Source organism: Carcharodon carcharias, chromosome X, assembly GCF_017639515.1.
Source record: "Carcharodon carcharias isolate sCarCar2 chromosome X, sCarCar2.pri, whole genome shotgun sequence".
NCBI lineage: Eukaryota > Metazoa > Chordata > Chondrichthyes > Lamniformes > Lamnidae > Carcharodon > Carcharodon carcharias.
The window spans coordinates 21,261,015-21,285,120 of NC_054507.1; the positions used below are offsets into that span (position 1 = coordinate 21,261,015).

At 45.2% G+C, this 24,106-nt stretch overlaps 1 protein-coding gene and 1 long non-coding RNA gene across 5 annotated transcripts in view; one reads left to right on the forward strand and one right to left on the reverse strand.

Moving 5' to 3' along the window:
• The window catches only part of LOC121273312 (tensin-2-like), a 242,753-nt gene that overhangs the window by 12,359 nt on the left and 206,288 nt on the right, over positions 1–24,106 (reverse strand). For all 4 annotated transcript variants that reach the window (XM_041180441.1, XM_041180442.1, XM_041180443.1 and 1 more), the window contains 6 exons: positions 20,409–22,043; positions 15,585–15,777; positions 4,487–5,307; positions 3,463–3,549; positions 1,219–1,350; positions 402–494 (listed from right to left, as the gene is read on the reverse strand). In XM_041180441.1, coding sequence (XP_041036375.1) covers positions 402–494; positions 1,219–1,350; positions 3,463–3,549; positions 4,487–5,307; positions 15,585–15,777; positions 20,409–22,043 — 2,961 coding nt within the window. The remainder of the gene's footprint in view (positions 1–401; positions 495–1,218; positions 1,351–3,462; positions 3,550–4,486; positions 5,308–15,584; positions 15,778–20,408; positions 22,044–24,106) is intronic.
• Positions 8,206–24,106, forward strand: part of LOC121273314 — a 97,895-nt gene continuing 81,994 nt past the window's right edge. Inside the window, exons 1-2 of the long non-coding RNA XR_005941973.1 lie at positions 8,206–8,304; positions 20,483–21,320. This is a non-coding gene — a long non-coding RNA (uncharacterized LOC121273314). The remainder of the gene's footprint in view (positions 8,305–20,482; positions 21,321–24,106) is intronic.

Genomic DNA, 24,106 nt, shown 5'->3' on the forward strand with positions numbered 1-24,106 from the left:
TGACTTTTCAAGTGGAGTAACTGGTTCAGCAACTGAAGGTGCGACCACCGATGGTGCAGTGATTAAAATCAGGGATGGTCATGGGGTCGGAATTGAAGGAGTGCAGAGATTTCAAGAGGGTTCAAACCCCGGCTGCTCAAACGTGGTGCTTTTCTGCTGTGTGAGACTCTGTTCCACCATGTGGTGTTTCATCCAGTGAGCTGCTGTGTTTTCTTTTTTTAAATAAATAATCCATCAGGTATTTGAATGGCACACAGTGATGGGGCTGGACAGATGCTGCTGCCCATTTTAGTTGCTCCTGGCTATTGATGCTGTGACCAGTGAATGGATTCAGCACTTGGAGGATTTCAGAACCTGCTGTTACTAGCAGCATCCAGCATTTTAAAAAGGGAGAAACCTACCAAAGTGAGGCTCATTCTGGCAGCCCTTGATCTTCACACCTTTCGAGCCTGTCTCAATGAGGAAATGCCTGACCAGCAGCTCGTTGGGATCGCCTGCAACAACAATTTGGAGAATCAGGACCGCCAAAGCGACAGAGACAAAGGAGGCTGCTCAGCCCATCTAAGCCCACCCTTCTCCAGAATCACCCCCGTCACCCCCACCCGAGGTACTAGTCTCCCAAAATGAGCTGCCTTTTATATTCCAGTTACTAACAGTGGAAAACCTGGAGTGGAGCGCAGGACTGGGCAAAGCAATGATCCCTCAATTCTGCCCCATGAGAGATTTCAATCCCAGCCCCAGGCCAGCCGTGTGACTCTTCCCCTTCCTTGGAGCCAACTACTGACAAATTCCGACCGATTCGGTGCCCCAGGAGTCAGATTGAGTCTTCCCCACATTCATTTCCAGTACGACCCTCTCACCCCTACCAGTCTGGTCTGGCTCTGAACTCCCACCTCAGTGCCCGTGTCCTGAAGCCACGTCAATTCCACTGGTCTCATTTGCAGGTTGGCAGGTTGAGGTGTCCAATCAGCAGTTACAGTGAGAAAGTCATTATGGCACAGGAGGAGGCCAACTGGCCCACTGAAGCCATGCCAGTTCTCTGTACACTAATCCAGTCAGTCTCATACCCCCGCTCTATCCCTGTGAGGGGGTAACTTCAATATGGAGCCTGGCAGTGGAATGGCAGCTACTGGCTTCAAACTGGGTTGTAGCTGCAATCTAAACACACCCAAAACGTCAACTGTCAAACCCAGAGACAGGGTAACATCTGAAACATACCTTTACTGCTGTGTGAGCTGAGGTTAGCTGGAGGCGTCACCACCTTGAGGGCAAGGCCATATGCCCCCTGGAACGAATTGCTGTCTCGAATCAGGAAGGAGCCCGGCTTGCGGTCTTTCAGAAGGGCAATCGCTGTGAGTGGGAGAGATTCGATCAGGGATTTTAGAATTCAATATTACCACCATGGGTAGGCCTACAGAGAGCGATCTTATCAAACCAGAAATACGGATAACATCACAAAGCTTCTTCCGCTCTCCGTGCCCCCGGACCCACTACAACCTGCTCTCTCAAGACAGTTAGGAATGTAGGAACAGGATGCCATTCAGCCCCTCAAGCTTGTTCCACTATTCAATGAGATTATGGCCGACCTGTGACCTATCTCCACATACCTGGCTTTGCCCCATATCCCTTAATATCTTTGATAGAGTTTTGTTAACCAATCTCAGAATTAAAATGAAAAATTGGTCCAGCATCCATTGCCGTTTGCGGACGAAAGTTCCAAACTTTTACCACCCTTTGTGTGTAGAAATGGTTCCTAATTTCACTCCTGAAAGGTCTGGCTTGAATTTGCCTCCTAGCCCTTTAACCAGGGAAAATAGTTTCTCTCCATCTACCTGGTTCCCTTTTATATCGTGAAAACGTGGATTAAAGCATCCCTTAAATTTCTAAATTCCAGGGAATGTAACCCTAGTTTGTGTTATCTCTCCTTGTAATGGAAGCCTTGGGAGTCCAGCTGTCATTCTGTTTGTCGAAGAAGTTTTGAAACCCGGATGTGCCCAAGTGGTGGAATGGAAAATGGCTGCCACCCTTTCAAAGAAGCACTAACTATAGCTGTAATGAGAAAACAGAGAGGAGTAAGGAAGGCTGAGATACAGAGAGGCTACGTGTTGCAGCTTACAGATGAATTACCAATCAGGGAGCTTTCTACAGATCATGCACCCCGCCCCCCCCCGCCAACAACCACTTCCTCTGGTTAAGGAATGACGTAACTTTCTGTTAATTGTTATCTATGGCACTGTGTCCAGAATAGAGTGTTCCCTTCTCCTGTGGACACATACAGAATGGTCTGTTCCCATGGCTATTTTTGAAACAAGGACCCCAATGTCACAACAATGGAAAGTTACTGCTGAGGATTGTTTAGATCGAGTCTGACAAAGAAGCTATTTGAAATTTCCGAGCTATTTGCGAGCACAGGCACTTAAAAGAAAAACCTCCAAATACTCCCCAGAAGAAGGAGCCTGAACCAGGAGGCCCGAGATTGGGCCTCAGGCCTATTTACATTATTTGGCCTCCTTTCCTAAAGCAGCCCGCCCAGGTAGTGGCCCTGAGGTAAGCATGGGGGCGGGGTGACTGGGGGTGGGTGGGGGATGGAGGGTGGGGGGCAGGGCAGGCCTGCTGCTCATACGAGGACCCCAGGAATTGAGCGAGAACTCCAGCTTCTCCTGGCTCCACAGCAATACTTTTGGATAATTTTTCTTTTTAAGAAAGTAACATTTTGCTGTCAGATGCCTCTCTAATGTAAGGGGCCTAACACTTGTTTCAGGCAATTGCCAAGGACACCTGAAGAATGGGTCCACCCAATAAAGGTTTGGACATCTTTCAGGCATCTTTTGGGGCACTATTTGGGGCACTCCACTATTTTGCGCTCATAAAATGGGCACATGCAATGAGTTCATCTTTTACCCCAATCACTCAATCGCTTCAGAACTCGAAGGAAGAGCCAGCATGACAGAAAATCTGCTAGCAGTTGATATATCCCTCAGTGGCATTATTGTGGGTAACTTTCCTTGAATAAACTTTGCACCGTGTGGAGGGAACGGGCATGTTGGTAATTTTAAAGTGGTTTGAAAATGGGTAGGGGTAGGGAGGGGAGGGGTCCTTACTGACAGCCGGTGCCCCTACCATCTCCAGATACTAGTAAATCTACCTCACATGGGATACAATTTAACATTGGCATCAATATTAAGATTAGCAATGCTCCTTCCAAACTGCTAACCCTAAACTGATTAAAGCTCTCACTCGCAGTAACAGAGACTAGAATTGTTGATGAGATCTTTCAGTGTTCAACCACACATCTCCAACACTCCCAATAGCCCTGACTCATCACTGGAACAAGTGAACCTGGAGGTTTATCCCTGGGCCAGGAATTCTATCTGACAGGATCTGGGGATACAGTATGTGGATCTGCGTCACTGTCAACTCTACACCACAAACAATAGTCTTCATTCAGATTTGGCAGTTTACCTTGGTCTCTGGAGATGTTTGGTTTATACCAAAACTTTGAGGTGTCCTGTACAAACTTGGCACTGATCTGGTTTTCCTGATGTCCGTCTGCAGAGATCAAAGCACAGCAAATGATCAGATTAAGTTTGCTTGTGTTGAATTTTGCTCGTGTCTCGAGGGATTGTGCTCTCAGGAAGGGGGAAAAGTGACAACCTGAAGAAATGTCTCAAAAATCTACAAGGGGGCATAACTTGGCACTCGTCCCCTCTGACCACCGACCTGGTCAAAGGTCGCAAGGTCAAGGAATCCCATGATTTGCACGTTTTTGGTGAGCTGGGTGTCATTGGCTTGCCGAATCGGCTGGAGAGTCTAACAGGACAACTCCATGGCTGAGATGGAGGGGATAGGATACTGGTAGCCTTCCCCACCCCGTATCGAAGGAGCCATGTTAGAAACTTGTACAAATGTCTGCCTGTCATCGGGGAGCGGGGTGAGGTATCTGACCTAGGATGTTTAGTGGTGCCCACAACTGCCAGGTACACTGGGGGGTCAGTTGTCAGCTTCACCACCTGGCCAATGATCTGGCACAGCAGGTCAGTTGCCCATGATAGAACCTACCTGATTTTCATCCAATTGATTTAATGCAATGAACAATGGGAGTCGGTGGTCGTGGGGATTCTATAAAGGGCACAACGATAGAAGCAATGGGCTCAGAAACTGATTTCAGGGCCGAATAGGCCACCAAGGTTGCAAACAGGGATTTTCCATCCAGGCCAGAGTTTTGAGATAGTATTTCTGGGTGGAATAAGGGTGTGTGATACGTTGGGTGGTGGGGGGGGGGGGGGGTCAGTGAATCCAAATGGTTGACGCACTCCATCCCAATTCCTCCCCCAGTTAGCGGATTCCCAACTGGCATCAGTCAATGTTCATGACCCCTGACCTCTTGGCACTCCTGGCCCAAGGAGACGTTACCTGGTAACCTCTTTGCAGGAACAAAAGGGATACCAGAACGCCAACGCTGCTGGCAGACAATGTGACTGCTTACCTGGCAACAATGGCACCGAGAAATCCAAAGTGGTGGGTGAGAAGGTCACATGATGCACGGGACTTTCACCTGGAGCCTGAACACCGCGTAGTGTGGGGGAGAACGACCTTCCGTTGGCCAATCCCTGGCTGGCAGACAGGCGCCGTTTCTCTGGCAACGGGGGTTGCTGGAGGCCCCCTGGGCTTCCCGACTGGTAGGTGAACACTTCAGAAGGAGAGAAGGGAGTATAGTAAGGCGTGGAAACAGGGAAGGCCGGAGTTGGAGGGGCTTGGGAATCCGGACTTCCTTGGCAGGACTGTGGAGCGATCATATCTGGGAGCAGCAACGGATGCTGCATTGCGGAGTTAATAAAACAAGGGACACTTAAAGCACTGTGAGGTGGACATCTGACGAAGGTTGAACTCCCAGGTGTATTGATGACACAGTGATCTGAGAAGCTGTCTACTGCATAGCTTTTGAACACTGGGCTGCAGGTTGAGGAAGGTCCATTGGAGCCATCTATCCTCTTGTTTTGGTTCACACTTAACTGAGTATCAATGGTCAGTGCCTGTTGTGGGCTCCCTGGGTTAACAGGCACAGCGCTGGTCTCCATGCCATTCATCTGCTGGCTGCTCGGCAGTTGGTCCACTGGGCTTCTTGGACTTCTTGGGCTTCTTGGGCTCTCGTTTCTATGACAACCAACAGAGGAACCACTCTTCCCTGACATGGGAGAGACAGAAAGCTGAAGGTTTGCTTCTGTTCCAGGTGGGGTTGTCCGTTGTGGGTCAGAAACCATCGATGGCTGGAATGGTGATGCATGTCCGTCCTCTGCTGTCCCCGTGCTGTTGAAGGTTTTATATATAATACAAAATATATAAAAAGACATAAAAACCCATTTTCCATCTCTGTTTACACTGACTCCAACTTCTCTTTTTATTCATTCATGGTATCTGGGCATCTCTGGCATTTATTGCACATCCCTAATTGCCCTGAGGAGGCAGTGGTGGGACTTCTTGGAAATTGAATGGCTTGCGAGGTCATTTCAGAGGGCAGTTAAGAGTCAACCACATTGCTGTGGGTCTGGAGTCACTTGTAGGCCAGGTAAGGACATTAGTGATAAAAGCAAAATACTGCAGATGCTGGAAATCTGAACAAAAACAAAAATAGCTGGAAAAACTCAGTAGGTCTGACAGCATCTGCAGAGAGAAGCTCAATTAACATTTCAAGTCCGTATGACTCTTCAACAGAAGTAAAAATAGAAATGAGATGAAATATAAGCTGGTTGAGGGGGGTGATACAGGTAGAGCTGGATAGAGGGCCAGTGATAGGTGGAGGCAAAGAAGAGATTCCCAAAGATGTCACAGACAAAAAGACAAAGGGGTGTTGACGGTGGTGATATTATCTAAGGAATGTGCTAATGGGGTCATTAATGGTAGTGAACCAGATGGGTTTTTACAACAATTGACAATGGTTTCATGGTCATCATCAGACTTTTAATTCCAGATTCTTACTGAATTCAAATCTAGTTTCATAGTCACCATTACGAGACTCACTTTTATTCCCAATTTAAATTCCCTCAGCTGCCGTGATGGGATTTGAATGCATGTCTCTGGATCATTAGCTCAGGCCTCTGAGATTACTAGTCCAGTAGTCTAACCACTATGTTACTGCACCTAAATGATAAAGATTTCGAAGACAAAGCCCATATAAATACATGGGTAGACAGATTCATGTTGCTGAAGTTTGCGGGATCAGAGGGTAGGGCTCTGAAGAATGGACCTTTGACTCCTGGGGTGGTACAACTAGGGCACTCCCGTGTCCTGGATGAGCTAGCAGCCTTTATACATTTCAAAAAAATGCCAACCGGAACCCCACTAAGTGCCACCCTTCTTCCTCAGAATACCATCCACCAATGTCACCCCTTAATCTCCTTCTTACCAAAGACTTTCTGCAAGTCCAATACAAAGAAAGAATTGCATTTGGATAGCACCTATCATGACCAAAGAGCTTTACAGCCAATCAGGTACTTTTGAAGTGTAGTCACCCTTGTAATATTGGAAGCCCACAGGCAGTTTGTGCATAGCAAGCTTCCACAAACAGCAATGTGATAATGACAAGATAACCTTTTGGTTAGTGATGTTGATTGAGGGATAAATATTAGCCAGTACAATGGGGATAACTGCCCTGCTCTTCTTCTAACTAGTACTAAGGGATCTTTTACATCTACTTGAGAAGACAGGTTCTCAGTTTAACGTCTCATCTGAAAGACTGCACCTCTAACAGTGCAGCACCTCCATCTGTACTACATCACACCCACTTCATTTGCCCCATTGACCATATTTAATGATTTCAATCAGAATTAACAATGACAGAATTGTCCCTGCCACATGTGTTAAATGGACTGCTCTGTAGGTTACTCTGGTTCTCTTTCTCAGAATGGGTATTACCTTGGCCACACTCCAGCCCATAATCATTCTGCAAGAAAATGGTTGGGACCTCTGCTATTTCTTCCCCCATTTGCCTCAAGATCTTTGGGGTATATTTTATACTGTAATAGGTAACATGAAATTTAAGGAGGTTTTCCCGAATTAACATTCTATTTTCTGCTACCAGTTAAGGCAATAAATTTAGGGATGTAGGAACTGGTGAAGGTCCTTCAACCCCTCGAGCTGATTGCACCATCCAATTAGATCACGGCTGATCTGTATCTTAAATCCATTTACCCACCTTGGTTTAATATCCTTAACACCCTTACCCCAACCAAAATCTATCACCCTCAGCTTTGAAATCTTCAATTGTCCATCAGCTGCAACAGCTTTTTTTTTGGGGGGGGAATTCAGATTTTTTTTTGGGGGGGGATTCAGATTTCCACTCCCCTTTGTGTGGAAAAGTGCCTCCTGACATCACCCCTGAACAGCCAGGCTCAAATTTTAAGATTCCACCCCCTTGTTCTAGACTCCCCCCACCAGAGGAAATAGTTTCTATTAAACCTATCAACTTCTTTAATCATATTCAGTTAGATCACCCCTTAATCGGCTGTACTCCAGGGAATAAATTTAATGATGCACAGGGCTGGGTGGGGGGATTTCTGAGCCTGGAATGATGTGGATAGATTGCAGATCAATAATTGTGATGTTATTACGGTCGATTGAAGGTTTTAGCAGTTTATCTCTGCGAGTCAATGGTGAAGATGCAACAAGAGAAAGAGGAAGAGGAGGAGGAGAAGGAGGGAATGAGTTTATGGGTGTGTGTGTTTGAGAGAGAGAGGGAGGAAGACCCAGAGTGTGGGTGTGAGTGTATGGGCAGAATTTTACATTTGGCGTGTGGGGGCGGGCCTGACACGCCAGAGCGTAATATGATGCGCGATGACGTTGGGCGTGTGTCCTGTCATCGCGCTGTCTTGTGATATTTTGCTTGGCGGGCATGCGCTGGAGTCGGCTGCGTGCCTGCCGATAACTGAAAGGACTATTAAGGCCATTAACGTGCTAACTAACTCCAAATTTACGCTGCCTGTCCAACCTAATGGTTGGCGGGCAGGCGAAAAGGCCAAGCGGCCTTTACGTTTTTTTAGGAAACCTCATCCACGAGCGGGATGAGGTTTTCTAAAACTGATACCGACTAAATAAAAACGTAATTTTGAAAATAAAAACATGTCCCATCTCATGTGACACCGCCCCCGCCAAGCCCGCCCAACAAATGGTAAATCCTGGCCTATCTGTGTGTGAGTGTAAGTGTGTGTACAGGGCTCAGACTTTGCTGAGACTTAACTGAGATATAGGAAGGCTCCTGGTGTCTGCAAATTGTACTCTGTATGAAGCACCAATTTCAGGAGGGATGGGGTGAGTACAAATAAAGTCAGCTACATTGAGAAGTACAAGTGGGTCAGGATCAGCTTGCAGGATTATTTGACTTTGGGAAATAAACTGCAGTTAATGGTGGAAACATGAGCTGGTTATAATGTGTTGCCCGATCGCCGCTGTCTGTAGCAGCTGCTCCAGTTTCTGGGAACTGTAAATGAAATGCAGATGCAGTGAGAGGAGGCGGCTGCTGAAACCTTCAATCCGGTGTTGATGATAAGCTATCAGATTGGGCCTGCAAGGTTCAGCTGTGTGTTGTCTGAACTGACAGAGTGTGACAACTCAAAAGTCCCAGGATACCATAGCATTCCTTACTTCATTTCAATATCCTCCTGAAACAGTCCAAATTTACAAAAAGAAACAGAATTCTGCTTTTGAGTTCATTGTTGAGATGAAGTACAAAAATGTTGCTGTAATTGTATGCCCTCTTTTGAACTGTCATTGCGTGCACACTGAATGGACCCTCAGGTTTGACACAGATGCAGATTCTCACCAAGTGAACTTACATGGGATCTAAAATGAAAGGGCTTTCAGCCACATGGAGACATTCTACGCAAAAACAAAATACTGCAGATGCTGGAAATCTGAAATAACGACAGAAAATGCTGGAAATACTCAGCAGACCAGGTAGCATCTGTGGAGAGAGAAACAGAGTTAACGTTTCAGTTCAATGACCTTTCATCAGAACTGGGAAAATTTAGAAATGTAACAGGCTTTAAACAAGCGAAAAGCGGGAGGTAGAGAAAAGAACAAAAAGAGAAGCTCTGTGACAGGGCAGGAGAGATGAAATGACAAAAGGGTTCATGGTGTAAAGCCAAAGAGAGTGGTAATGGAACAAGTAAAGAAACAAAAGATGGGACTCGAGGAGGTGTGAATGGCAGTATAGCTGCCATCCGAATGCAAAGTTAAGGAAATAAAAGAGAGAGAGAGAGAAAACAAAGCAGCAAAAAAAAAACCCAAAACAAAACGGGAGCAAGGGTTCCGATCTAAAATTGTTGAACTCCGTGTTCAGTCTGGAAGGCTGTTAAATGCCCAATTGAAAGATTAGGTACTGTTCCTCAACCTTCATCAGACATTGATGCTTTGCATTCAGATGGAAATTATCCTGGAGTCAGCTCTCCATTTGTCCTGGAGTCAGCTCTCCTGGAGTCAATTCAATGCGAGTTTTCTTTTCCTTTTTGCCTCCGTTTTGAGTGGATGAGTGATTGAGTGAGTGGGAAACTGGGTGAATAAGTGAGTGAGCATGCAGGTGTGGCTTGTGAGCGTGGGAGGAGGTTGAGCGTGGGCAGGGGGTGGAGGGATGAATGTGCATGGGGGAAGGGGTTTGAACACACGCAGGGGAATGGGGCTGAGCGTGCAAGTGGGTGAAGAAGTGGGGGGGTAAGCAAGTGGGCTGATGGGTGAGTGGGCAACTGGGTGAACAAGTGAGTGAAAGGGCGAGTGAGCGAGTGGGCAGTTGAATAAATGGGTGGGTGAATGGGCGGGTGAGTGGGTGTGAGTGAGTGAGCGAGTGGTGGGTAGATGGATGAATGGGTGTGAGTGAGTGAGCCATTGGGTGGACAACTGGGTGAGTGGGTGAGGGAGTGGGCAACTGGGTGAATGAGTGGGTGAGTGAGGGAATGGTGGACCAAGTGGGTGTGTGCATGTGCGCACATGGTGGGGGTGTACGTTTGTGCAGTTTGTGGGGGTGCGCATCTGTTTGCTGGGGGGGGGGTGTGCATGTGTGTGGGGCGTGGAGTGCGTGTGTGTGGGCTCATCAGGTGAGGACAGCAGCGAGTCCTCCACAGTTGAATAGCCTGGGGATAACTCAGTCCAGGTGCACTTTTGAAGAACAGCCACTTCGGGGAGGCACCAGAGGATGGCTGGAATAGGACCCCAATGGGAATCTGCTCCTTCTGGGGGTGTGTGGGGGGCGGGTTGGGCAGGATACCCAGCATGAAGTGAACACTGGGGGACAGAGGTTGTTGATGAAGCACAGCCCTTTTATTATATTTATGATAACATTGGCAACTGTGGCCAGAAGACAAGTCAACATGCACGACAGTTAGATAGATGCTCCCAAGGGCCGCAAAGGCATATCTTTTAATTCAGGATCAGGAATTTCTGGCATTCAAATCCCTCCATGTCCTTACCCCTCCCTATCTCTGTAATCTCTGTCTCCCTCTCTCTCCCCTCCTTTAAGGCACTCCATAAAACCGGCCACTTTGACCAAGCTTTGGGCCAACTCTCCTAAAATTTTCTTATGTGGCTCAGGATGAAAGTTTGTCTGCCGCTCTTGTCAAGCACCTTGTGACATTTTACTACATTGAAGGTGCTATATAGATGCATGTTGGGTTTTTATTTGCTGTTGTTAAGGAGACAAATTCAGCAGGCTGGTTATTCCTCTGTCATTGCTAACTGGACCGGTATGAATGGGGTGTTTGGTCTACCATTGTCAGATCATTGTTTCTTAAGGGGCCCAACTGTGCTGACATTATGATCTCTGTAGGAATCTAGCAGTGTGAGAGAACCCAATGTAACTTTCAGATGATGAATTGTGCCGGCAGGGAGGTGAGTGGAAAGAGGTGGTACAAGGTAAAATGAGAACTGTCCACGGGGCCTCACACTATCACTTATTTTATTAGGCAGTTGATGTATTCGGGACAATGGGGGTTATATATGATCGAGACAGACAGCCACAAAAATGCCTAAGGTCAGACTCCCGAATGGCTGCCTGTGTGCCAAAATTGTGTTATTACAGTGCTCCATGGAGAACTCGTCCATCTGCCACATGTGTGATCCATTCTCTGCTCAACATATGCAGCTGTGAGATAAGTGGAAGCCAGCACTCGTATCAAGCTAATTCCACTCGAGTCACATCCCCCTTATTATCCCTGAAAACTCCAAGCCTTTGGGACTTCTTAGGAATGGATGTAGGATACCTAGGCTAGGATACTATTAACCCAGAAAATGATCAGTGGTCATCATATCAGTTGTTGACTGTTCACCATGCTTTCAAATGCAATAAAAACACAGTTCTGACCTGAAACGTTAACTCTGTTTTACTCTCTCCTTTTGCTGCCTGACCTGCTGAGAACTTCCAGCATTTTCTGTTTTCATTTCCAATTTCTAGAACATAGTATTTTGTTCTTGCATTAATGCTTTTATTGCACTGTTCTATCAGGGCAATAAACCTATTTATTTTACATGGGCTAACATCTCTGCTAGAATGGAGGGCCGAGGAGGAATGCCATACAAAGAGGTTAAGCAAGTATCCATTAACAGTTTCTAGGCTATAAGAACAACAAGGAGACAAAAAGGCTGATCAACCTCCCCTTCAAACTCTTGGGATAAACAGTCAGCATTTGTCTTACTGTCGCAGCGCAGGAGCACATCACCCTGAAGGTGCTCACACGTGCACACATACACTGTGATTTTCCGTCTCAAGGTTAATGGACAAAAATTCCTGGGCTTGGGAGTGTATGATTCTCACATTAGTCACTCCTAGCTTGTTGTGGGAACAAGAAACAGAATTATTTGCCCATTACTCCCACAGAGTTGTCATGACTCACCCTGAACAGGACATATGAACACACAAACAAGGAGCAGGAGTTGGCCACCCGATTGTAACATCAATCCCACATTCCTGCCTACCCATGATAACCTTACACCCCCTTGCTTATCAAGAATCTATCTAGCTCTGCCTTAAAAATATTCAAAGACTCTGCTTCCACCACCTTTTGAGGAAGAGAGTTCAAAAGACTCAAAGACCCTCTGAGAGAAAAAAATTTTCACCTCTGTCTTAAATGGGTGACCCCTTATTTTTAAACTGTGACCCCCTAGTTCTAGATTCTCCCATAACGGGAAACACGCTTTCCACATCCACCCTGTCAAGGCCCCTCAGTATCTTATATGTTTCAATCAAGTCGCCTCTTACTCTTCTAAACTCCAATGGATACAAGCCCAGCCTGTCCAACCTTTCCTCATAAGACAACCCTCCCATTCCAGGTATCAGTCTGGTAAACCTTCCCTCAACTGCTTCCAATGCACTTACATCCTTCCTTAAATAAGGAGACCAATGCTGTACACAGTACTCCAGATGTGGTCTCACCAATGCCCTGTACAACTGAAGCATAACCTCCCTACTTTTGTATTCAATTCCCCTCAGAATAAACAATAACATTCTATTAGCTTTCCTAATTGTTTGCCATACCTGCATTCTAACTTTTTGCACTTCATGCACCAGGACACCCAGATCCCTCTGCATCTCTGCAATCTCTCACTATTTAGATAATAAACTTCTTTTTCATTTTTCCTACCAAAATGAATGATTTCACATTTGCTCACATTATACTCCATTTGCCAGATCTTTGCTCACTCACTTAACCTATATCCCTTTGCAGCCTCCTTATGTCCTTTTCACAACTTACTTTCCTACCTATCTTTGTGTCATCAGCAAATTTAGCAACCAAAGCTTTGGTCCCTTCATCCAAGTCATTTATATAAATTGTAAAAAGTTGAGGCCCCAGCACTGATACCTGTGGCAGAACACCCATTAAATCCTGCCAACCAAAAATGACCCATTTATGCCTACTCTGTTTCCTGTTATCTAGCCAATCTTACAGCCATGCCAATATGTTACCCCCTATACTATGAGCTTTTACTTTCCGCAATAACATTTGAAGAGGCACTTTATCAAATGCATTCTGGAAATCTAAGTATAGTACGTCCACCAGTTCCTCTTTACCCACAGCATATGTTACTTCTTCAAAGAACTCCAATAATTTGATTAAACATGATTTCCCTTTTACAAAACCATGTTGACTCTGCCTGATTACCTTGAATTTCTCTAAGTGCCCTGCTTTAACATCTTTAACAATAGGTTCTAACATTTTCCCTATGACAGATGTTAATCTAACTGGCCTGTAGTTATCTGCTTTCTGCCTCCTTCCATTTTTGAATATATTCATTATAGCGAGGAATAAAATACAATGATAGAGGGGTCACGAGGGGGTCTGGACAAAGTAGACTGGGGAGAAACTGTTCTCATTGGTGGAAGGATCCAAAACTAGGGGACATACATTTAAAGTGATTGGCAAAAGAAGCAACGATTTTAATGTAGTGAGCGGTTAGGATCTGGAATGCACTGTTTGAGAGAGTGGTGGAGGCAGATTTAATCAAGGATTCAAAAGGGAACTGGATAATTATCTGAACAGAAAATCATTTGCAGAGTTATGGGGAAAAGGAGGGAGAGTGGAATCCGGTGAGTTGCTCCTGCGGAGAGCCAGCATGTACGCAGCAGGCTGAATGACTTCCTTCTATGCTGTAACCATTCTATGGTTCTATGACAAATGTTTTACCTCCTTGGCTACCAGTCATTTAATACTCTATTTCTTAATGTCTCCGAGGCATCACGTTAAAACTGCTTGTGATTTTTTTTTCCTTCACTTTCTGGCAGATCTAATGTGGCTTTTAACTACTCCTGGAGGTATTGTCAGAAATAATTTAATATTTTTGGCACAGTCTCCACATCTCGCTATATTTATGTGGGTCTAGCTATTTAAGGTAGGAAAGAAATGTGCACATTGCTGCGTCATAAAAATAATGATGTATTTTGTAAAAAAAAATAATTGGATGGATTTAGCTACTAACACCAAACTGGTCAGATTAAGTGGAAGAAGGCCCCAAACACTCCTTCTGGGTGAAGCAGTGATGTACTTGTACTTCTTTCAATTTAGCGTACTCTATTGGCTGCTCACGATGTGGTCTCCTATACATTAGGGAGACCAAATGCAGGCTGGGTGACCACTTTCTGGAACTCCTCTATCTATTCAGTCCGCAAGTGTGACCCCAAGCTTTCGGTTACCTGTCATTTTAATTCCCTGCCTTGCTCCCACTCTGACCTCTCTGCCCTTGGCCTGCTGCAGTGTATTAATGAAACTCAATGTAAGTTTAAGGAACAGTATCTTACATTTTCATTAGGCACATTAGATGCTTCCACACTCAACAAATGGGTTCAACAATTTCACATCATAACCTCTACCCCCAAATTCTTTTGTGTTCAGATGGCAGCTGTTGGTGGTGATTCTGCTTTCCCATTCACACCTTTTCTAGACCCATTTGTTGTTTTTTTACTTGTCCCATTACTACTCTCTTTGGCCTTGCACCTTTTAACCTTTAACTTTTTTTTGTCCTTTGATCGCTCCTGTTTTTCACCCTATCACAGGCCTTCCCTTTTTATCTTTCCTCCCTCCCCTCTTTCCTGCCTTTGTACTTGCTTAAAGCCTGTTATATTGCTAACATATTCAAGTTCTGATGAAAGGTCACTGACCTGAAATGTTAATTGTTTCTCTCACCTTAGACGCTGCCAGACTTTGAGTGTTTTCAATATTTCTTGTTTATATTTTGGTCAAATTAGATTGCGTCCTGTCATCTAGTTTGCCGTGCATCTTGCTACATTATTTAAAAAATACAAATTTCACATTGTTTCCCAGTGCTTCTCATCTATGCTATGCTCCCCATTCAAAAAGAAAACAGGGCACCAAATACACTGGCATTTCAATGGATGGGCAAGACTGCTATCTTCACTGACAATATTACCGAAGAGCCTGAAGTGAGAAGTCCATGAAGAAGGATCCACCAAGACTGGAAAGAGTAGGAGTGTGGGTAAGATAAGTTAGGTAGTCACAGTTAGGTGATGCAAAGCTTGGGTTTGTAAACGTTGCTGTTTGTAGAAGGACTGAGGAGGCCAGCAGTCCTGAAAGCCTGGAGGGAGTGCGTTAGAGCAGAAGACGGTGAATGACTCTTCGTTTCAACATTGTGAAGCTAGAGAGAGAAGCATATTGTTCATGATCCTTCCTACCTAACCATCCAAACTCAAAAAGCCCTAACCTGTACTCCAGCAACTCACCAAGTCTCCTTTGACAGCATCTTCAAAACCCGCAAGCTCTACCACCTTCAGGAACAAAGGCAGCAGGCTCATGGGAACACCACCAGCTGAAAGTTCCCCTCCAAGCCACACACTTTTCTAACTTGGAAATATATCGCCGTTCCTTCACTGTTGCTGAGTCAAAATCCTGCAACTCCCTTCCTAACAGCACTGTGGGTGTACCTACACCACATGGACTGCAATGATTCAAGAAGGCAGCTCATCACCATCTTCTCAAGGGCAATTAAGGATGGGCAATAAATGCTGGCCCAGCCACATCATGAACAAATAGAAAAAATAAATTTCCAATTAGGTTTCAAAGTGAACTTCAGTGTGACAGAAAAGAGGAACATACCTTTCAGTTTTGGACATAGGGCTGCTTGTGTATACAGGGGATGATGATTCAGCCACGTGAGATACAGATGTACAGATTACCATGCCTTCTCGATGGTGTCTCCGCTGAATCTCGGGATTCTGAAGTTGTCCAGGACCGTGGGACATGGAATTTTCTTTCCCCTGGGATACTGGATCAGTGTTGAGTTGAACTTCTAACAGAGGAGTGAAGACAACATGGGCTCAGTGCTTTACCTTTATCTCTGTTTCAGGTTAGTCTTTATAACAATTTCTGATGAAGATAGTTACAACCTGCACAGCCACTATGGTGTGTAACAACAGAAGCAATGTTTTTGTCTGTCCTGATGAATTGAATTCTTTGATATGAGCGAGTGAATTTGTTATTTCTTCCTCAATTCTCTCTTGTCCTGAAGATGGTGATTCTTCCTAGGTGATAGTTCTGAGGGGTTTCACCTTGAAGTGAAACATATATTTTAAGTGGGCCTATGCCAGTATTAAAATAACAGCCAGAGGAATGTCATGACTGCATTAAGCTGATAGCACCACAGTCATTCTTGTGTGCGTGTGTCAGGACATATTTCATAGTAAGTGACTACAGCTCAAGGACAGAGCAAGAATTTTACCCCCACCTTGTTAATAGGATCCAAGTCTTGGTGATGCCAACATCAAGACACAGAGCTTTTCTTGAGAGAGTTTATTGACTTGTTCAGCCTCACAGCTCTCCTTCCACACACTTAGTGTCCCAGCTGTCCCCTATTTATATGTGCTCAAAGATCATTAATACCCATCACCTGTTGCTCTTAACCTGAACAAAGAAACAAAGAACAAAGAACAAAGAAAAGTACAGCACAGGAACAGGCCCTTCAGCCCTCCAAGCCTGCGCCGATCATATTGCCCGTCAACTAAAATATTTTGCACTTCTGGGGTCTGTATCCCTCTACTCCCATCCTATTCATGTATTTGTCAAGCTGCCTCTTAAACACCACTATCGTACCTGCTTCCACCACCTCCTCTGGCAGCGAATTCCAGACACTCACTACCCTCTGCATAAAAAACTTGCCCCGCACATCTCCTCTATAGTTTTCTCCTCTCACCTTAAATCTATGTCTCCTAGTAATTGACTCTTCCACCCTGGGAAAAAGCTTCTATCTACTCTGTCCATGCCACTCATAATTTTGTAAACTTCTATCAAGTCGCCCCTCAATCTCCGTCGCTCTAGTAAGAACAATCCGAGTTTCTCCAACCTCTCTTCATAGCTAATAACCTCCAGACCAGGCAGCATCCTGGTAAACCTCCTCTGCATCCTCTCCAAAGCCTCCATATCCTTCTGGTAATGTGGTGACCAGAATTGCACGCATATTCCAAGTGTGGCCTAACCAAGGTTCTATACAGCTGCAGCATGACTTCCCAGCTTTTATACTCAGTACCCCTGCCGATGAAGGCAAGCATGCCATATGCCTTCCTGACTACCTTATCCACCTGCGTTGCCACTTTCAGTGACCTGTGGACCTGTACACCCAGATCCCTCTGCCCATCGATGCACTTAAGGGTTCTGCTATTTACTGTATAATTCCTGCCTGTATTAGACCTTCCAAAATGCATTACCTCACATTTGTCCAGATTAAACTCCATCTGCAATTTCTCCGCCCAAGTCTCCAACTGATCTGTATCCTGTTGTATCCTTTGACAATCCTCTTCACTATCTGCAACTCCTCCAACCTTAGTGTCATCTGCAAACTTACTAATTAGCCCAGTTATATTTTCCTCCAAATCATTTATGTATACCACAAACAGCAAAGGTCCCAGCACTGATCCCTGCGGAACTCCACTAGTCACAGCTCTCCATTCAGAAAAGCATCCTTCCACTGCTACCCTCTGTCTTCTATGACCAAGCCAATTCTGTATCCATCCTGCCAGCTCACCTCTGATCCCATGCGACTTTACCTTCTGTACCAGTCTGCCATGAGGGACCTTGTCAAAGGCCTTACTGAAATCCATGTGTATAACATCCACTGCCCTTCCATCGTCGATCATCTTTGTCACTTCCTCGAAAAACTCGATCAAGTTAGTGAGACACGACCTCCCCTTCACAAAACCATGCTGCCTCTCACTAATACGCCCATTTGCTTCCAAATGGTAGTAAATCCTGTCACAAAGAATCTCCTCCAATAATTTCCCTACCACTGTCGTAAGGCTCACTGGCCTGTAATTTCCTGGATTATCCCTGCTACCCTTCTTAAACAATGGAACAACATTGGCCATTCTCCAGTCCTCTGGGACCTCACCTGTAGCCAGTGAGGATACAAAGATGTCTGTCAAGGCCCCAGCAATCTCCTCCCTTGCCTCCCTCAGTACTCTGGGGTAGACCCCATCTGGCCCTGGGGACTTATCCACCTTAATATTCTTCAAGACGCCTAACACCTCCTCTTTTTTGATCTCAACATGATCCAGGCTATCTACACACTCTTCCCTAGACAAATCGACCGCTAAGTCCTTCTCTTTGGTGAATACTAATGAGAAGTATTCATTTAGTATCTCTCCCATTTCTTCTGGCTCCACACACAGATTCCCACCTTTGTCCCAGAGTGGACCTACCCTTTCCCTGGCTACCCTCTTGCTTTTTACATATGAATAAAAGGCCTTGGGATTTTCCTTAATCCTGGTTGCCAGTAACTTTTCAAATTAACATTACATTAATAAACCTTAACAATGTAATTGGCAGGCAAGGGTAGGGCATTAAATTAAGCTGGTACAGCAGAGGGCACTGTGCCCATCACCTACCCACCTATGCTGGAATCTTACCAGCAGCGGGATAGGTGCCATGTGACCTCCCCCCCCCCCCCCCCCCCCCCCCCCCCCCCCCCAGTTGGGCCAATTGAGGCTCTCAAAGTGGCCAAGTAATGGCTCCTAAGTGGCCTCCTCCCACCAGCACTAGTATTTTATTAGCGCGGGGGGGGGGGGGGGGTGCGCCATGCTATGTGGCAAGATTGCTGGGTATACCCTGGCGACCTAGCTGCAGGCTCAGGGGTCACCCTGTACCCAACAGGGGGCCTCCCCAAGGGCCACCCCTGCATGAATCGCCCCCACACCCCTTCCCAGCCTTTCAATCACTGCCCACCCTCCCGCCCCCCCCCCCACTTCCCTTGCCCTCGCTAGGACCTGCTTGACTGGGACCGGCAAAGTTGTCCCACTTAGTTCAGTATTCAGCCTCCATTGTGATTCATCGCTGGGGGTCTTTGTGCATCAGTGAATGCATTATAGCTGTTAGTAAATTGTTTCTGGCATTGCTCATGGTCAGGTGTTTTTTTTTAAACTGGACACTCCATGCAAATGGAGTTGGGAGCTGCGGTTGAGAAACATGCTCTATGCTGCCACCTAATGGCCAGAACCTGAAACTACACCACAACAGTTGGTTGAGCAAAATTGAATGGAGGCCATTGACATGGCAAATTACAATAATATGGATACAAAAATATGATCAAAATTAATGACAACCACAAGCAAGGTTTGGGAACAGAGACTGTGTACCCAGTGCACAATTTTTAATAACATATAGATGTAGTTTGTTAAAGCTATAGTCTATAAACCCTGACTGCACTTGGGTGTAATACAGTGATATGGTCTTTAAATAAGCCTGGCTTAAATGAAACCAGGTTGCAGTAATTTCTTTTGACATTATTTCTATTTATTTAACACAATGGGCGGGGCCAAAAGAATGAGATGATTGTTCTTTGATTCGTAGCACGAGTGGAACTTTGTGCTTTTTGACGTCACATTGTTAAACTATTGGAGCTACGGACACCATTCTAACAGGGGGACAAATTGTCCTCAGAGAGTTAAAGGGAAAAGGTTGGCAGGAGTACAGAAGGGTCTTACTGCTGCTCTGGATATCATTAACATTTTGGCTGTCAGAGGGCATTCTAAGTTACTGCTACATACACGCGTACACACACACCAAATTGTACCCTGACACGCTCACTGGCCTGAAAGCAACATTCAAGCACGGACAAGCGACTGTAGCCAAAGGGGAAAATGAAATGAGCACCAACGTGGTTAGAACTGAGTGACCCAAAGCACTAGGAATCTAATTCATGAGGAAGGATTAAGGAAGGGCTGGCTCTCTTTGGAACAAGGAAGACAAAGAGGTGAAATTTTCAAAATTATGAAGGTGATTGATAAGAAGTCAATTGGACGAATTGTTGGCTTTGGTAAAGAGTTTAAATACCAGGCGACACCAAGTAAAAATAGGGGTGTTTCAAATTGATTTTCCACCCATTCATAGTCAATATTTGGAAAATTAAGCCCAGGAAAAGCATTCAACAGGACCTTGCATTTTTTATTTACAAAGGGTAGTAGGTTGTAGAATAAGTTACCAGGGCAGTATAAATTGATTTAAGAGGCAACTCAGTGTGTTTCTGGAGAGAGAAGGGATTGAGGAATATACTGAGGAGGACAGTAGCTGAGGTGAGGTTAACAAAAAAAACACCAAACTTGTCAAATGCAAATGGCCTTTTCCCATTCCAAAAAAAAAACTGACCTTCTAACATCTTGTGGCAAATGGTCATTTTACTTCTGCAAAATAACCCTCACAACAACATTTTCTTTGTCAGTGAGAATGCAAATACTTCTACATGATCCCAACAGTTCACATCAATCCAGTACACTGTACAAATCATAATGATCTAGGATATTAGATGTGAGAAATTTCTGGTTGCTTCAGAATCTAGTTGTTAGAGATCCTCAAGAAGCTTCTGAGAGGCATTTATTATCAATATAAGCAATGACAAACAGGCAAGGGATGCGATTTACTTCGGTCGCTACTCACCAGATGATTGGTGTGGATGAGTGTCTTCTTCACTTTGCTGACCGTCATCTGCTATTCTTGCCGCTTGGTCACAGGTACTTGGCTTTCTCGATGGAAGCGGAGAGAAACTCAGAGCCTCTGGCGACGTAGAACCAGACCTTTGTAGGCCTTGAGCTGAAGGCCCCAGCACTGAGGATGACATGAGTGGACTACCTGGAAAGCCTTCACAGTTTCTGTTGGCACAGTGTTGCTCTTGATAATGATCATATGGAAAATTACAGTGTGAATGCTGTTGATAATCTGGGTTGTATTTTAATTCCGGATACCTTATGAAATGAGCATGTGATTCAGGAGATCCTTCCATACCTCTCTGAAGCTGTCCACGAGAGGAGGGTGAAATCTGAGAGGGATATGTGTGCATCATTGGTGCTGGTATTGGAATATTGGCATGTACATGGTTATAACTGAATGGGCTGTATCCGTGTCCTCGTGGGTACTGGCCATATGAATGTTCAGGCATCAGTAAAGGAAGTGGCGGAGGTGCCTGACCATTTCTTATAGGGTGGTTTACCAAATGTGGTTTCAAATGCTCATGCTGCCACATATCTGGATTAGGAGAACAAGGGTGCTGGTATAAGGAGTCATGATCCAGTTTGAGTGTGTTAAACGCTGCTGCCGATCTCTCGATCTCCTCTTCTGACATCTTTAAGGAGCAGTTCCGACAGGCACAACCATGAGACATAATCTCGGAAGGGTCTTGCTCAAGAAATTGTACGTGCTGTCCATCAAGGAGACCTTCCATCTGACGGTAATCAAGTAGTCGGTTCCTGTTTGTTTTCAGGTCATGATCTCTCTGGATATCATCTCGATGCCTTACTTGATGGATAGGACCTTGAGGCATTCTCTCCACGCAAGGATACTGATGGAACACAGGTGAGTATACCTGAAGTACTTCATTGCGTGGCCTTTGGTAGTTCATTCTTTCCAATATTGCGGCCTGATGGTGAATGCTGTCTATGTTTTTCACATGCGTGTAAGAATCATGTGGCCTGCCCTCCAGCCCCATGTCATTCATTTGTGGCACATTCCTTTCATACATGGGTCTTCGATGGTCCAGTGTTGTATCAGGTCTATAGTAGATATCATTTCGAATTCCATCAGGACTGTGGCTGTATCCAGGTATTCTGCGTTCTGGCGACTGGTGGCTGGCTTTGAAAGGATAGGGATGGGCGGTGTGATGAATGTTCCTTGGTAAGGTGGCAAACCGATTTATCTCACAGCCATCATCATCATCCAGAATGTCTGTCTCCCTTTCATTGGCAATGGGTCGCCCATTGGCACGACTCTGCGAGGCTGTCCCAGGCTGTGTGGTCACATTGTGCATGTTCTTCACTGTGGCCATTCCAAACCCACTGAGAAGCTGATCCAACTGCTCCTTCTCCACTTGCGATGGAGTTTGCCTCGTGCAGACACTGTGCTCTTCTGTCTTCACCGAAGCGGTGGAGTGACCCGAGTCTGTGCTGACAGACAAGGTGTGCCCGCAGTGAACAGACACAACGCTTAACGGGCTGCCGTTGGCGGTGCCAGTGCTGGGACTTCTCTTCTTCACTTTGGCATAGAGACTTCCATCCAGTGGGCCTCGCGTGTGTGGTACTCCTTACAAGAAGGAAAGCTTTACAGTTAGTGTTGTGGTAGTATTATATACAAGTTGCATATTTAGATAAAAAACACATTTGTACTGTTAAAATCTATCCTGCACATCCAGCATATACACACACATATATGCTTTGTATATTTAACACAGTCATGTATTTTTTATATGTATGCGTTATATATATGTATATAATATGTTGTTTTTATTTACATATATATATATAAACAGTCAGAGACTATATAAATATTTAATTATATACATATATATATAAATAGTATTTTTATTATACATATAACACAGTCATGGGCATATACACAACACATATAATATATAAAAAAGTCAGGGAGGAACTGGACTGAGCTTCAAAATGTAGCATCTTCCAACTTATAACCACATGCCACACAGTTTGTCAATTCACATCTTCCCAAGGTCAAAACGATGATCCAAGTTGTTTTGGTTTCTAAGATCTGAAAACTAAAATTTCAATTTCAAAATGCTGGGATTTTCCCCTGCCTATGGATCAGTTGATGGAATTGTAGCCCATTCTGGACTCAGATTTCCCAACCCCAGCCAATTGTGCCAAGGGATTTGTTCTTAGTGAGGTGGCAATAGGGCTCCTACAAAGGGTCCAGGGAGAGATCCTGCCAGGGGTCATGCCCTGATTGTTATATGATGGTCCTTGTTGGAAGCGTATTTATGTGAATGTGAAGTATGGTGAGGATTAGGTATTACATTGAGGCTGAATAACTGACAGTCCTTACCCAAGGCTCACACTTGAAGAGCAGTTACTTATGGAAGGTTAAGCAAGGGCTGTCAATACCCGTACCGATATCCTTGACGTTCAATGGCAATACCATTGCTGAATCCCCCACTGTCAACATCCTGGGGGTTACTATTGACCAGAAACTGAACTGGACTAGCCATATAAATACTGTGGCTACAAGAGCAGGTCAGAGGCTAGGAATCCTGCAGCGAGTAACTCACCTCCTGACTCCCCAAAGCCTGTCCGCCATCTACAAGGCACAAGTCAAGAGTGTGATGGAATACTCCCCACTTGCCTGGATGAGTGCAGCTCCAACAACACTCAAGAAGCTCAACACCATCCACAATAAAGCAGCCCACTTGGTTGGCACCCCATCCACCACCTTAAACATTCACTCCCTCCACCACTGATGCACAGTAGTAGCAGTGTGTACCACATAAAAGATGCTCTGCAGCAACTCACCAAGGCTCCTTAGACAGCACCTTCCAAACCCACGACCTCTACCATCTAGAAGGACAAGGGCAGCAAACAGATGGGAACACAACCACCTGGAAGTTCCCCTCCAAGCCACACACCATCCTGACTTAGAAATATATCACCGTTCCTTCACTGTCACTGGGTTAAAATCCTGGAACTCCCTTCCTAACAGCACTGTGGGTGTACCTACACCACACAGGACTACAGCGGTTCAAGAAGGCAGCTCACCACCCTCTTCTCAAGGGGCAATTAGGGATGGGCAGTAAATGCTGGCCCAGCCAGCGACACCCACAACCTGTGAAAAAATAAAAAGAATGTATCCCAGCATTTCATCAGGAGAAAGGGATTAAATACTAATCCAACTCCTCCAAAATGTATAACCAGTCCAGTGGCAGGAGGAAGTCAAAATACATTTACCTTTCGACTGTCGTTGCTAAATCTAGTCCGATCTCCCAGCTAAACTCGTAATCTCTCAGGCACTCAGTAAGATAAAGGTTCCCTTAAATTCCTTCATCTCCTGTGATTACAAACACAGATTCCAGAACGATACAGCAACCAGAACTTTGGGCCTTGTTTTGAAAAGATATGGGTTGCTGTGCAAAGAAATCTACTTTGGTCCACCGGGTTCAGATTGAATGTTCCCCAGATGTGTTGACAGAAGCAAATTTATGGACAGGAGATTAAACTTGATCTATCTTGGACTCATTTTGTCCCCAGATTCCTGGCTGCAATCAGCCGTGTGTACACACTCACTCGAACTTATGGATGTTACTCTTGGCTGCTGTTCTTGTCAATACAGTTGTTAGGGAAGTAGATATATGCATT